Source organism: Cyrtonyx montezumae, unplaced genomic scaffold, assembly GCF_038088225.1.
Source record: "Cyrtonyx montezumae isolate F1298 unplaced genomic scaffold, pur_monq_1.0 scaffold_7, whole genome shotgun sequence".
Classification (NCBI taxonomy): domain Eukaryota; kingdom Metazoa; phylum Chordata; class Aves; order Galliformes; family Odontophoridae; genus Cyrtonyx; species Cyrtonyx montezumae.
Genome location: NW_027072078.1, coordinates 22,988,571 through 23,001,124, shown reverse-complemented (window position 1 = coordinate 23,001,124; position 12,554 = coordinate 22,988,571). Strand labels below are relative to the sequence as shown.

The following is a 12,554-nucleotide window of genomic DNA, read 5'->3' as shown; positions in this document are numbered from 1 at the left end:
GCAGTTAGGCCTCAGGACTCATGCCTCCTTTGGCCTCTCTGGCTCAAGTTCCCAGAAAGGACAGTCCCCTAGGAGGCACCATGGTGACTCAAGATGAAACAAGGCCGACAGAGAATGAGAAGCCAAACCAGATAAATTACAACTCCATTTACTGCAACAGTGCCTCATAACAGAAAGTTTCCATGTTAATGAAAGAATTGACCTGGAAACGTTCTGGTTTTGCTTCTTTTATCTGCTTTGAAGTCAGTATTTCTTGGGTGAGACGAAAGTGTTATTTCTGCAAGGAAAACCCAGGGAAGGGAGCCGTCTTTCTCTTGCTTTCCTCCCTATACCTTCCTTGCTGCCACAGACAGCTGCAGTTAAGCCCTGCAGCCTCATGGCAGAGCAGGACTGCCACAGCTGTTGCTCAGTTGAACAGCTGAACAAAACAGCAGAGGATGTCTGTCTCCAGCTGGACCACTGCACATACATGCCAAGGAAGATCCAAGCTGTCAAATGATGGGTTGTGCACCATGCTCCACGGAAAACACCTGGGCAAGTTGGACAGGCATCACCTCACCAAATGAGGAGAACAGCAGGCTGGGGTGACACATGGCCCAGTCAAAGTGGAAAACAAAATACGGAAGCTGGTGGTACTGCTATGAGTGGGAAGTTGATCGTAGCTACACAACAGCTGCTCTGATCATGCTTTGGGAAATCAATTTATATTCCCATTCCTCTTGCAGACACCATGAAAAACGTAATTACAGACTCTTTTGGCTTCTTCTGTCCCTTTTTAGCCACCATTAAGGGAACAAAGTTGTCTGTGGGTTTAGGTACAGGGCTCTTCATAGTGTTCAAGAATCTGGGAAACAAGTACAGGCCACATCCCCTCAGTTACCCCTTCTTCCCAACATCTTGTCTGATTCTTACCGCAAAGGAATTTTGCTTACTGACACAGTTTCCAAAGCCTATCTCCTCTGATAGACCGAATCTGGCGAGCCCACATCCTCCACTGAGTCTTACCTCTGCTATTTTATTTGTGTCATCTCTCCCAGGCCAGTCCGGCTCATAGACTTCCTGCAAACACTCTGTCAGCTTCTTGGAGGCCTCATGCATGGCTAGGAAAGAAGAGGTAACTGCCTCAGAGGCAAGAAAACAGTTTATCCCTTATCCTGAGGAATGGGGAAAGAAGTGTTAAATAAGCTACAACGGATGCTAAGATGGGACTTGCTGGATGTCTGCCCCTTAAAAACACAGAAATAGAAGGTAATCAGAAGAAAAAAGGAACTAGGAATGCAATCACATGAAATATTGTGTAAATCTTCCCAGGCAGAAGATATGAGAGTCTATCCGCTAAGAGAGCACCATCAGCTCAGCATTAATGCACAATCCCATCCCATCTCAGCAAGTCTTGAAGGATTACAGGAAACCCCCAGCCAGGCAAGGGTGACCTTTTCTACATTTGTACAGTTCAGTCCCCATCCAGGACAAGGAAAACACTGTTACACATTTCAGTAATTACACATCCTGTGAGCACCTGCACAGCAATACCTCCAAAGCATCCCTTTGGAGCTGGGTAGACCTGACTGCCATTTGCAAGCCATTTGTTTTGGCAACCAGTGAGAACACACACTAAGTTCAGATCAGACATTAGGAAAAATGTCTTTACTGTGAGGGTAGTAAAACACTGAAACAGGCTTCCTTTGAAAGAAAAGGTTGATGTCTCATGCCTGTTTCAGTGCATATGCCACCGTTAACATGCTTTAGCTTTTTGTTAGCTCTGAAGAGCTCAGGACTGGTCAGTCTTTGAATGTCCCTTCCAAATGAATATTCTTTCTACTCTAAAACTCCTGCCTGAGGATAGGAAACACCTCTGCGTATGCTGATCTTACCTTTTACGGAGGCCAAGTAAGTTCGGAGATCCTTCTGCAGCCTTGTGCCTTCGGACTGTGAACGTAAGGAGAAGACAAGCAGTTATTCTCCCATTTAAAGAGTAAGAGGGATGAATCAAGCATAAGGAAAGAAAAATCACCCTGCAGATGGGCCAAACATCAGCCCTCTAACCTGCCTAAACAAACATTAACAAGAAGACCTCACAGTTCTGTCATCTTCTTGGTAGGTCCACAACCTGCATGCATGTTTGGCCAACAGCACCACCAGACTCCGCATCAACTGTGTAAGTAAAGCTGAGAATTGCTTTTGAAGCAGAGCCATTTAATTTCTAAATTCCGAATTTAATGTCTCAATTCTGTGCAGATAACTAGGCATAGTCCAAAGGACACTAGTTTGTTTGTAAGAAAAGGGGTAGTAGTTCTGTTCAACAAATGTAACTGAAAGGACTCCACAGGTTATAGGAGACAGATTTAACTGTCTTGTACCGCTCTGGAAGCAGTTTAGCTCACTGCTTTCCTGCAACACTGCAATTAAAAACCCCAGTGTAAAGTGAGTATAAGGGGTCTCTGACCTGCCCAAACATCCTATTTAATCTGCAGGGCTTGCAAATACAGCAATAATCTTTACCTTCAGTTTTACTGTAGAAGTAGCCTGCCAACAGCAGACCTTGCATGCTAGGAAATAAAAGATTAAAACCAGACACTAGTATGAGCTTTGCTTGTTTTGAGCTTTCACACAACACAAATTAAGTGCTGTAGAAGAACCCAGACTAGGAATAACTTTTTACAGCAAACTTAGGTCAGACATGGATACATGCACACTTTCCTCAGTAAAATCACTCTTCCATTTTGAGCACATCCAGATCCATGCCCCAACTACCATTCCTCATCTTCCTTCCCAGTTTGTCCCACATGGGGGTCCCCAGCACAGTGAATATTGACAGCTGAAGACAACTCCAGAGATGAGGAACTCACAGAACTTCCCTGACAGCTGCCTCAGAGTTAATAGCTTACAAGCAGATGTTTCTCATCAGCTCTCCCTACAACACAGCCACCTCTTCACTCAACTGAGTTCATGCCCAGATCTTTTGTGCTTTCAGTGCAGCTGTGCTTTCTAAGCAGAGGCTAAATTTGCACAGCTGTTGAAGTGGCACTGCTAGCATAGCATTGTGCAGAAATCCATCTGCTTCCAAACACTGTGATTGATTTGATTTCCTTGCCTCAAAAGTTCTGGATGAATTCACATTTATTATTTTCCTACGACACCAACAGCAAAGGAAACAAGGGACAGCAAAAAGCTGGCCACCTTTATAAAAGAAAATTGGACCCCTAGTTGGAAAGAAAAGCATTATGAAGTGACCCTAAGAGTACACAAGAATAAAAGAATAGTGGCGATATCAGCTGCTGAAGACCTTGGGGGGGGGGTGTCTTAAAATACAGAGCAAGTAAACACAGAGTTCTTTGCTGACTTAAGGTAAATGTGGAAACCTGGGCAGATGAAACTTCCTAGTAGTGCAATCATAAAGCATCAGAGGGGAAATGCCACAGTAATCAAAGACCACACACAGAGGATCACCAGTGGCTCAAGAAATTATGCCCAAAGCAGCAAGAAAAGCTTCAGGGAAAGCAGCACTAGAGATCAGACTAGAATTAGCAACTATCAGTTCAGAAGAGGAAAAGGCACAAAAGAACACATAAAAACCACTCAGTTCTATCTATTTTCATCTTGCAGACCTATCATTTTTAAGAATCACTAAATTTGAATACACAGTACTGAGTTATAGAAAGCACAAAGGCAGGGAAGGTCCACTGTGGAGTTATCAAAGAACAGAGGGTTTAAGTGTGTGTAGAGGGAAGACACAGAAGTATGGTTGTTGGAAATGCTCAGGAAAAAGAAATATCATTGTACAGACATTTTAAAATGCAGAATGTAAAGAAAGGATAGATAAATAAATAGTACTCATATCTCACAATAAAAAAAAAATCCACAAAAGAAAAACCAGGAAGGTCAGTGCCAACTCTGGCTGACTAACAAGTTCATTTCTCATCCATTCACTGATGACTTAAAAACCTTAGCACCAGAACAACAGCACTGACTTTTGATGTAGAAGCGACCACAGTGAGTTATTCTAGTTGAACGCAAATCATTGCTAAAGAAATTTGCACTGTGGAAAGTTTGATGCATTGCAACCCTCTAGCATACCCATGTTTGAGCAGATACTGCCATGCTTGCAACCACAGAGTAATTCAACCCCATGAGCTTATAACACAACCAGGTAAAATACGAAGGGCAGTATGTGCAGGGAGATGCATATTTAAAAATAGAAGAGCTACGCTGAAAAGGCTGGAAGAGTTCTGCCTTCAAACACCTAATGAATCATCTATTACTTATAACTGTGAAAAAAAAAACAAGTATATTTCAGGATTTCTTCACAATTTCTTGTTTTAACTGGGACTGTGTGTGCGCTTTCATTCATAACACCTTTCACTCAGCACTATTTAAATATGTAATTTTCAGTAGAGCTGTTTCTTAGTAGTAGTCAGCTAAAACATTTCCCCCCCAGCTTCAAAAGAAAATACGTCAAAATTCTCTTCCTAGGATCAAGATGGGGACATTTTTGTATGTTTTTCAATGTGCCTTTTATTTTTTAAATATATTGTTTTTACAACAGTAGGCAACTGTTCCAAGGCAGTACATCTCATCTCTCACTTTGTTTAGCCAGGAGGCAAGCACAGACACTCCAGTTGATTGTCACAGCCCTTTATCACAGGGTAGAAAAGCAGAGCATCCCAGGTTTCCCATCTCTGAGTCTAACCTCTGCAGATGAATTAGCAATTCTGAGCATTGTGCCAGACATCTTGTAACACTACAATACAGTACTGCCATTCTCTGCAACAAGCCACATGCTCTGCTCTGCATTTGCAAGGCCTCAGAACAGAGGCATCAATCCTGATCTATCTGAACTTTTCTTGACCAGCCCATAGCTCTGTTTCGCATGGCTTAGCAGTGACAACAACTTCTCTAATTGACTTGTTAGCTAGGGCTGCTTTCTATTACTTCTAGTTACCTTTGTTGGTACAGCATAATTGGGTTTTGTTTAGTTTTTGTTTGTTTTGTAAACATAGCAATAACAAGTAGTAATTTTAAGAAGAATGGGCTATGAGTCTCATAATGAGATTCATGAGAGGAATACAGGTCTCACAGGATAGTAGAGGACTCAAGAAATGGAGACATGGAATGTAGCTTAAAATCACATTGGAAAAAATACAAAACCACCTACAACTGGATCATCTAGAAAGAGAATTATGACATCATCAAGATGAGCATCATACTGCTGGCAGTGCTGGACTTCAGATGTTGGCAACTCACCCTAACACCCCACTACTGCCAGAACAAACACTGACCTCAGGACACAGAGGAGCAGTGAGAAAGAAAGCATGATGCCAGGAAGTGGTGTGTATGTAACAGTTTTAACTGCATTCTTATTCTTCCTTCTGTAACACTTAGATCTGGACTAAATATCAATTCCAATATTACGAACAACGCGTTCTTGGATGTACTTATGCATATAGCATGCTCGCTTTCTGCCCACAGAGAAGCTTCTAGGCATGACACAGCCAAACCAACAGTGCAAGGGCAAAGATTAAACCTGCAACCCTGCAGGGACACTCAGAACTGCACAGCCTGCCCTGCTGAGGCTGAGCCAGGCAGAGATGGATGCAGAGCACACCAGCAGCAGCTTGTCTCTCGGGTGCTTGGTGTGAAATGCTGAATTTCCACAGGAGTGGCAGCTCCTGAAGGGTATCAAGACACAGCAGCTCTGCCAGGCAGAAACATGATGCAGTGCCAGGTGTAAGGGCTGCCACCAGCCTCCTGCTTGCTCACCCCTAAGAGTATTTCAAATGCATGCAAAAAGAAGCCAGACACATCTCAATCATCACACTTCTGCTGCAGCTCTCTTGCTCCCAGGTCTCCAAGAACTATTTCTGTGTGTGCTGCTGCCTGGGCACAAGTGATGCTGGGATAGAGAAGGAGAGGGAAGCCTTACAGTGAATAAGATGGGAGGTTTATTGCCAAAGAGAATCTGTGGTGAGGGCCAATTGTAGGCCCTGCAGCCCAGAAGTATGGCTATGTTCAGTTCATTTGTCATGTAGCAAATCCATCTGCCTGAGCTAAAAAGCCCCCACTACTCAGAGAGCTCAGAATGATCTCTCTTATGAACTTCAATGGAGAACGATCTGGAAAATGCAAAGCCTTCCCTTCTCTCCACTCACCCACAACCTGGGAGAACTACAAGCTGCCCTATAAAATGAGTAAAGTATTTTTAGATCTGCATGCCATTCACTGACAGCCCCCTTCAGAGAATATATGTCAGCATGACCCAGCCCAGTCTTCAGAGTCAGAGCAGCCTCAAACCAACTGAGCAAAGAAAGCTACTGCTACAGGGCTATTTTTCAAAGTCCTTTCCTGTTTCAAAAACCTTCTGGTTGCAACCCACAGGAGAGCTATTCTGTTACAGTTGTGCAGTGAAAGATCATCTTTCCTCCAGACTTAATGCTTCCAACCAGAGCACACTTTGTATGGAAAGGACACTGAGATCTCATGCACAACCATACCACACACATGTACATTATATACAAACTTACTTTCATTTTTCCACACATACAGTTAAAGGTTTTTCCCCTTTCTCCTTATCAGCATAACAGCTCCTCAATCTCAGATAACAATCCAGACAACTCACTTTTATAATATGCCCTGTCAAATAGGTATGACTTGCATTTATTTTACTGACAGGGAAACCACGTGTCAAAACAAAACCAAAAGACAATGTGCAGGAAATGCTCAGCAGCCTCTGAATCCTCTGATAAATTGTCTGGAGAGTTCAGTTCAGCTCATAGTCTGTCCTTGCAAGGTGAGAAAAGAAACTGAACTCTAAGGAGCATAGGGGCAGTGGTTCTTTAGTATGCTTCTCAGTGCACCACTTCGGAAACACAAAACCCATCCCAGATGCATAGATCAAGAAAAACTTGAATCTAAGTTTTTTTCTTAAAAAGTAGATTTCCTAATTGCTGACTGTCTCAATAATGATAGGGAAAAGCCACATCTGGTAATGTCATATCCCCAGAAGGTAGCCAAATCCTCCACCTCACAAATTCTCTGTGTACTACAGAATTCCATGGGTAGAAGTACATGTTGCATGTACTTCTGAAGTAACAGCAACTACTGCTGCCAAGAGAATGATCATCAGTCTCCAGGAATCTGTAGTCAGCCCTGGCTAGATAAAAGTCCAAGTCAGACTGAAAGATTTTCATTATATTCAGCTGTGGATAATCCCATCTCAGACAATTTTGGGACACAGATCCACATCTGCTGAGTCTTAACAGATACGATGCAGCTGCCACTTAACAGCTCCAGAAAAAAAGCCCTAAAAATGTTAGGGCACAAAAAGTTTAATAAAAGCTTTCTCCAGCACCACCTGCACTTCGGGGTGGCACACACTTCCAGCTGTGAGCCAAGAGCAGCGCTTTCCTAGCACCAAGCACCACCAGACTATAGCCAGCCTTGTAAACACCCTGGGGCAACTGACATAACCTTCCCTCATCTGGGTGCCTGAAAGTTACATATACAAAACACACCCATGTCAAGAAGTAATCCTACTCCTGTCCACAGGAGGAGGGATTGCTACACTATTGAAATATTTGTGTGCTAGAATGTAAGTAAGAAGCAGAAAGCTAAAAAAATGAGGATTCAAGCTTGACTCGGTGATTGTGCAAAGATGAAAAGAAAGTCAGATCTACATCTTAGCCATTTCTTTTTCTCCATTTGCCCTGTTCATCTCTCTTCACCTTTCGTTGCATTTCAGGAGCTAGATTTACCCTCCTTCCATTTTATTTCTTCATTTTTAATCTGTTTCCCCTTCTACCTATCTTTCAGAAACAATGTTGCTCCCATACTTCTTTGTCCAGCCCAGCAGAACCAATTGCACAGTGAAGTAGCTGTTAACTGAAGGAAGTGTACTGGCTCAAGTTATTTTTTCCCCAAAACCTTGGTCCAAAACATGCACTGCTTTTTAGCATACACTCACTCAGCAATAGAGGATTTGGAAAAGAGTGTGATTTCTCATCAGTGGAGCATTAGGAGTCGTGGATCACTTCTATATGACTACAGCATCATTTAATGTAACATGTTCTAACTGCCTATTGCAGCAGATGACTAAAAACTAATACTGAAACACAGGGTAAAATTACATATCTCTAATCATCTTACCAGCTGCTTGTTGAAGTTCTGCACACACTGTTCAAACTGCTCATCTTTTGTTTCGTCTGCTTTCCCAAGCTTCTGAAGGACCTGTAGAAAAAGAGGGAAAAGGTTAGAGATTTAGAACACAGAACAAAGCAGACAAGCAGAAGCTGTTGCAGGTTCTTGCTCATGAGGCTGTAAAGAAGGAAGGTTAAAAGAAGTCTTCCGTATTCTTATACTTTGAATTTCTGGAGTATTTCTCCAAATAATGATAGTTTGAAAAAAGATTTATAGATGACTCAGTTCATCCATTTATAGGATGAACTCAGACCTCTAATATTTTCCTGTACAGAAGAGCATGAAGCTTGTTCTTCACAGGTATAATGCACGGGACAAACCACATCTGTAACATGTCTTCATTTCTGTGGTTGTGTTCTTTTTGGTTTAACACAAGACTGGTCAAGACGGATGGACTGTGCTGCCCTAAAACACAGAAAACTGTGAAGAAATGTCCTAGGAAGAAGACAATGGATGGAGTGGCAACAGTCCCATATTCTTCCCTCCTTTTCTCACAGTGTGCACGCTCAGTGAGAGCTGGCTGTTAAGAATATTTGAGGCCTTGACACCATGAGCCTATGACACTAGCACATCTGAGAGTGTCAGCAGATAGCCATTTTCCTATTGCTACCTCTCAGCACAGCACAGCTCCACACACTCAGCAAAAAAACTCCTTATCAGAGTACTTTCCTTATCACACTTCTCTTTTGATGAACTCTGTGCAGCTAAGTGGGTCACTCTGGTGCCATGAATAAAGCACTTCACTCTGTGGGCAGGAAGGCAGGTCCCAGGCAAACTGCAGCTGCAGAGGAGGGCAGCTATTTGCTGTGCATTAAGTAACTCCAGCAGAAGGGAGATGAGGATACAAACTACAGCTGGTTAAGCTTGATTACAACATCTCTGTAAATAAAAAATAAAGCCTTGTCTTGTACGGCCAATAAAAAAAACAACAACACAGAAAAGCCTACTCAGTCCTCAGTCACAGGAGATTCTGGAGAGCAAGAGTGGGCAATAAAGGGTGTTGAGGGAATGCCTGGACAAGAAAGGGAGTGCTGGCTGCTGAGAGCATGCTGCCAGAGAGGCAAAAAGCACTGGAAAGCAGAAGTCTCCTACTCTGCTGAACACAGCAGACCTTTATCCATAGATCTCAACCATCATGTTCAGAGTACCAAGGCAAGAACCTGCTTCAGCTTTTCTGTCATCAGTCCCTTCAGGGAGGCCAACTAAATCATCTTCCTCCAACTCCTTTTACTACAACATGGATCTTTTCAGAGAATGTAAAGAGGATTACCCTCCTGCAGGGCAGGGATTAGACTTCTATTTTCAGTTTCCAAGGCGGCACTGTGAAGGTCCATGCAACAGGATGAACATTCACCTACTGGCCCACTCATCTTATTGCACGGACAGGAAGGATGGCATTTGTGTTAAGTCTGTGAGGCAAATCTCAATTCCCCACTCCTATATAAACACACACATTCCCTAGCTTAGCCCTGACCGCAGTTACCGACTGTAGAGCTGGGCACAAGAAATCAGTGTAGTCATTCAGCTCATAAATCCCTTTATTTAGTCTGGGATAGAATGTCTAGGAGGGAATTACTGTTTTCCATTCTTCTCCTGTTCAACAGCCCCTCCTCAGCTCCAGGAGTATTTGAGATATTCATATGTCAGCAAAAGGCAAGGAGGAGACACATACATATATGAAGACCGTACTGCTTGTGACTAAGGACTGAACTGAAAACCTCCTGAGTTAGCTCAAGTGACAGCAGCAAGCACGGCAGCTATAAATGCCCAATGGTCTTCTAAGATGTCTACACAGCAAGATGCAGGCAGAACAAACATTTCCACCTTCCTCTCAAACCCTTGGCACACACTGGAGACCAGAAGAAAAGCAGTACTGGTTAGACAGGCAGAGCTCTGTACCTGTACAGCAGCTACTGGTGCCTCCTTTGCTTATCTACATCAGTGAGGGTAGGTACATACCATAGGAATGGTGCTGCTGCTCAGGCTGCATGCTTCTCTGTCAGTCTAACAATTAGAAGGATTCAGTAGGAATTCATCTTCCAGGAATGGTATGGTGAACCTACTCTAAAAACATTGCTCAAAGGCCTTGTGTTCAGCTGCACTTCCTTATGCTACCAGAACAATAGTGTAAGGATTTCCCACCAAATGTGTGACATTCTAGATGCCCAAAACGTGAAAAATACTATCACACCAGAAGTACCATCAGCAATGGTAAGTAAGAGACCAGGGAAAAGAAACTGAAATCCAAAGAACAGAGTTCCTAATGAGAAGATCAAGAGAATTGTTGTGCATACAAAGGAGCTTTGTATGAGGCAATACATCTGTCTGGCTAATCAGGAGACATGATGCTTTCAGGCCTGGAGGGAAGGAGACTGTTTAACTCAAAGAATCTTGAATATGTCACCAGAGGTCAAAGGTTTCTAACAGCCTCAGTGCATCGGTACCCACAGACCACTCTTTGAGATGGCCTGTCCTCCTGCTTCCCATGTGTAAGGGATTTATCTGATGCCGGGGGACAAGCACAACAGTCTGGGGTCATCTAAGCAGCTGGAAAGATCAAGCAATGCACAAGTTCTGTAAAACAGTCAGGATTGGAAGAAACACTAACTCACTGCCTAGCTTCCCCTCTCTTTTCCCCCACTGCTACACAAAGGCTTGTGCCCCACACCTGAAGGCCCTATACACAAGCCCAGCTATGCAGCCTGCTGGTCCTTTTGCTACATGCTATGGCACAATCCGCCCAGATGTCAAATCCAAATGCCATTTGAGCAGTATAAAACAATGGCTCCACAAAGCTGCCCCTCAAACCTGCTCCCAGCTCTTCCAGGAGAGCCAAGCAGGCAAGCTATAACAACTGATCCCCTTGGAGCCCCTAAACCAGACAGGGATGGAGCAGATGGCCCTGGGTGTGCTGCTGACTGCAGACATGCCTTTTTTCTCTGCTAATAACCTGTGAGCTCACAGGACAACTCCCATCCCCAGACTGGTACATGCCGTCATAGGTCAGGCTATTCCGAGTGAGCCACTGCTGCTCCCTCCCTTCCCCTGTGACGGCCTCTAATCCTCCAGCTTGTTGCAAAGCCAGATGAGGTTTGGATGGAAACTTCAGGCTCTTTGATAGCTATTAATGGAGCAGATTTACCAGGGTAGGAGTCAGAACCCCACCGTGGCTCCCAAATCTCAGGGCAGATCAGAGATTGTGTGATCTGACAGCTGCTGTCTGAAGGCAAACCACACCAGGCAGCAGCATGGACGTGGCATTTAAAAGATTAAGTAGCAACCATGGTTGGGCTCCTTGATCTGCCCTTGACCTGAGAAGTCCCAACCCTGCATAAGGCAAGTGACCATTTCAGGAAGGTGGAAGGTGCAAAGTTGAGTGGAAGAGAGAATACTTACTAAAAATGAGGTGATTTAAGAAAGCACACTGCAGGATGGACTTGAGAGGAGGTCACCAGCCTCACTATGGGCTCTAACCTTGGCTCTCCCAAAAATTCACAATGACAAGGCCAACATTTTTGGCCTCAGGCATCTAACATACATATGGACACTTAATTTCCTGTGTTGCTTAAAAAACACATCTATTCTGACCATTCACTTGACCTTCAAGTGCCTGCCATTTCTCATGAACTAGGACTACAGGTAACTGACCAACTACCACAGCCAAAATTCCACTCTTACAGTCTCCATTTTCCTCTGTATTTGAAAAAAGGCAACAAGGACAAGTGGATTCAGAGAGCGATTGAAGCTTTAAATTGAAAGCACCTGAGGATCCAAGGAGGTGAAATTAAAAATAAATAAATAAATAAATAACATTCCTTTTCTATCAGGATCATATCTGAAATCCTGCTGTTGTGGCAAAGCTAACTGCAGTAAGTTTTGGATTGATACGGTTCAGGAAAAGAGAGATCACAGAACTGACAGAGAAGCCTGAACTCTTCCATGTAAAAGATCTGATATTCTGCTAGCAAAGATCAGTGAAGTAAAGGTATGGAATAGCCTTGAAAAATGGCACATTTTCCTCAGCAAGACGTAGAGTTTGCTTAAGGAAATCTGAGCTGCAGGTTATTCCCAGAAGGAAGATTCTAAGATTCATTACATGACTGTGTTACCATAAAAAAAAAAAAAAATAAAAACAAAAAACAAACAAAAAAAAAAAACACTGTTTTGACAGATTCAAAAGGAAGCATCTCATCTGGCTGCAATTCAACCACTTTGTTCCAGGTGTACAGGAGGAAGCACTCTCAAGAGGCAAGCGACCAGACCCCCTACTTCACACACAGGTTCCTGTGCTCCCTTTTGAGCACTGGGCACACAGGGAACAGAGATCAGTCCTGTGAACCAGCTCTTCTATGCAGATCAGC

General features: G+C 43.4%; 1 protein-coding gene across 8 annotated transcripts in view; it reads right to left on the bottom strand.

Annotated features, from left to right (window-relative positions):
• BIN1 (bridging integrator 1) overlaps positions 1 to 12,554 on the bottom strand; it is an 85,521-nt gene that overhangs the window by 42,614 nt on the left and 30,353 nt on the right. For all 8 annotated transcript variants that reach the window (XM_065750510.1, XM_065750514.1, XM_065750516.1 and 5 more), the window contains exons 2-4: positions 8,143 to 8,223; positions 1,875 to 1,929; positions 1,006 to 1,100 (exon numbers count right to left, since the gene is read on the bottom strand). In XM_065750510.1, coding sequence (XP_065606582.1) covers positions 1,006 to 1,100; positions 1,875 to 1,929; positions 8,143 to 8,223 — 231 coding nt within the window. The remainder of the gene's footprint in view (positions 1 to 1,005; positions 1,101 to 1,874; positions 1,930 to 8,142; positions 8,224 to 12,554) is intronic.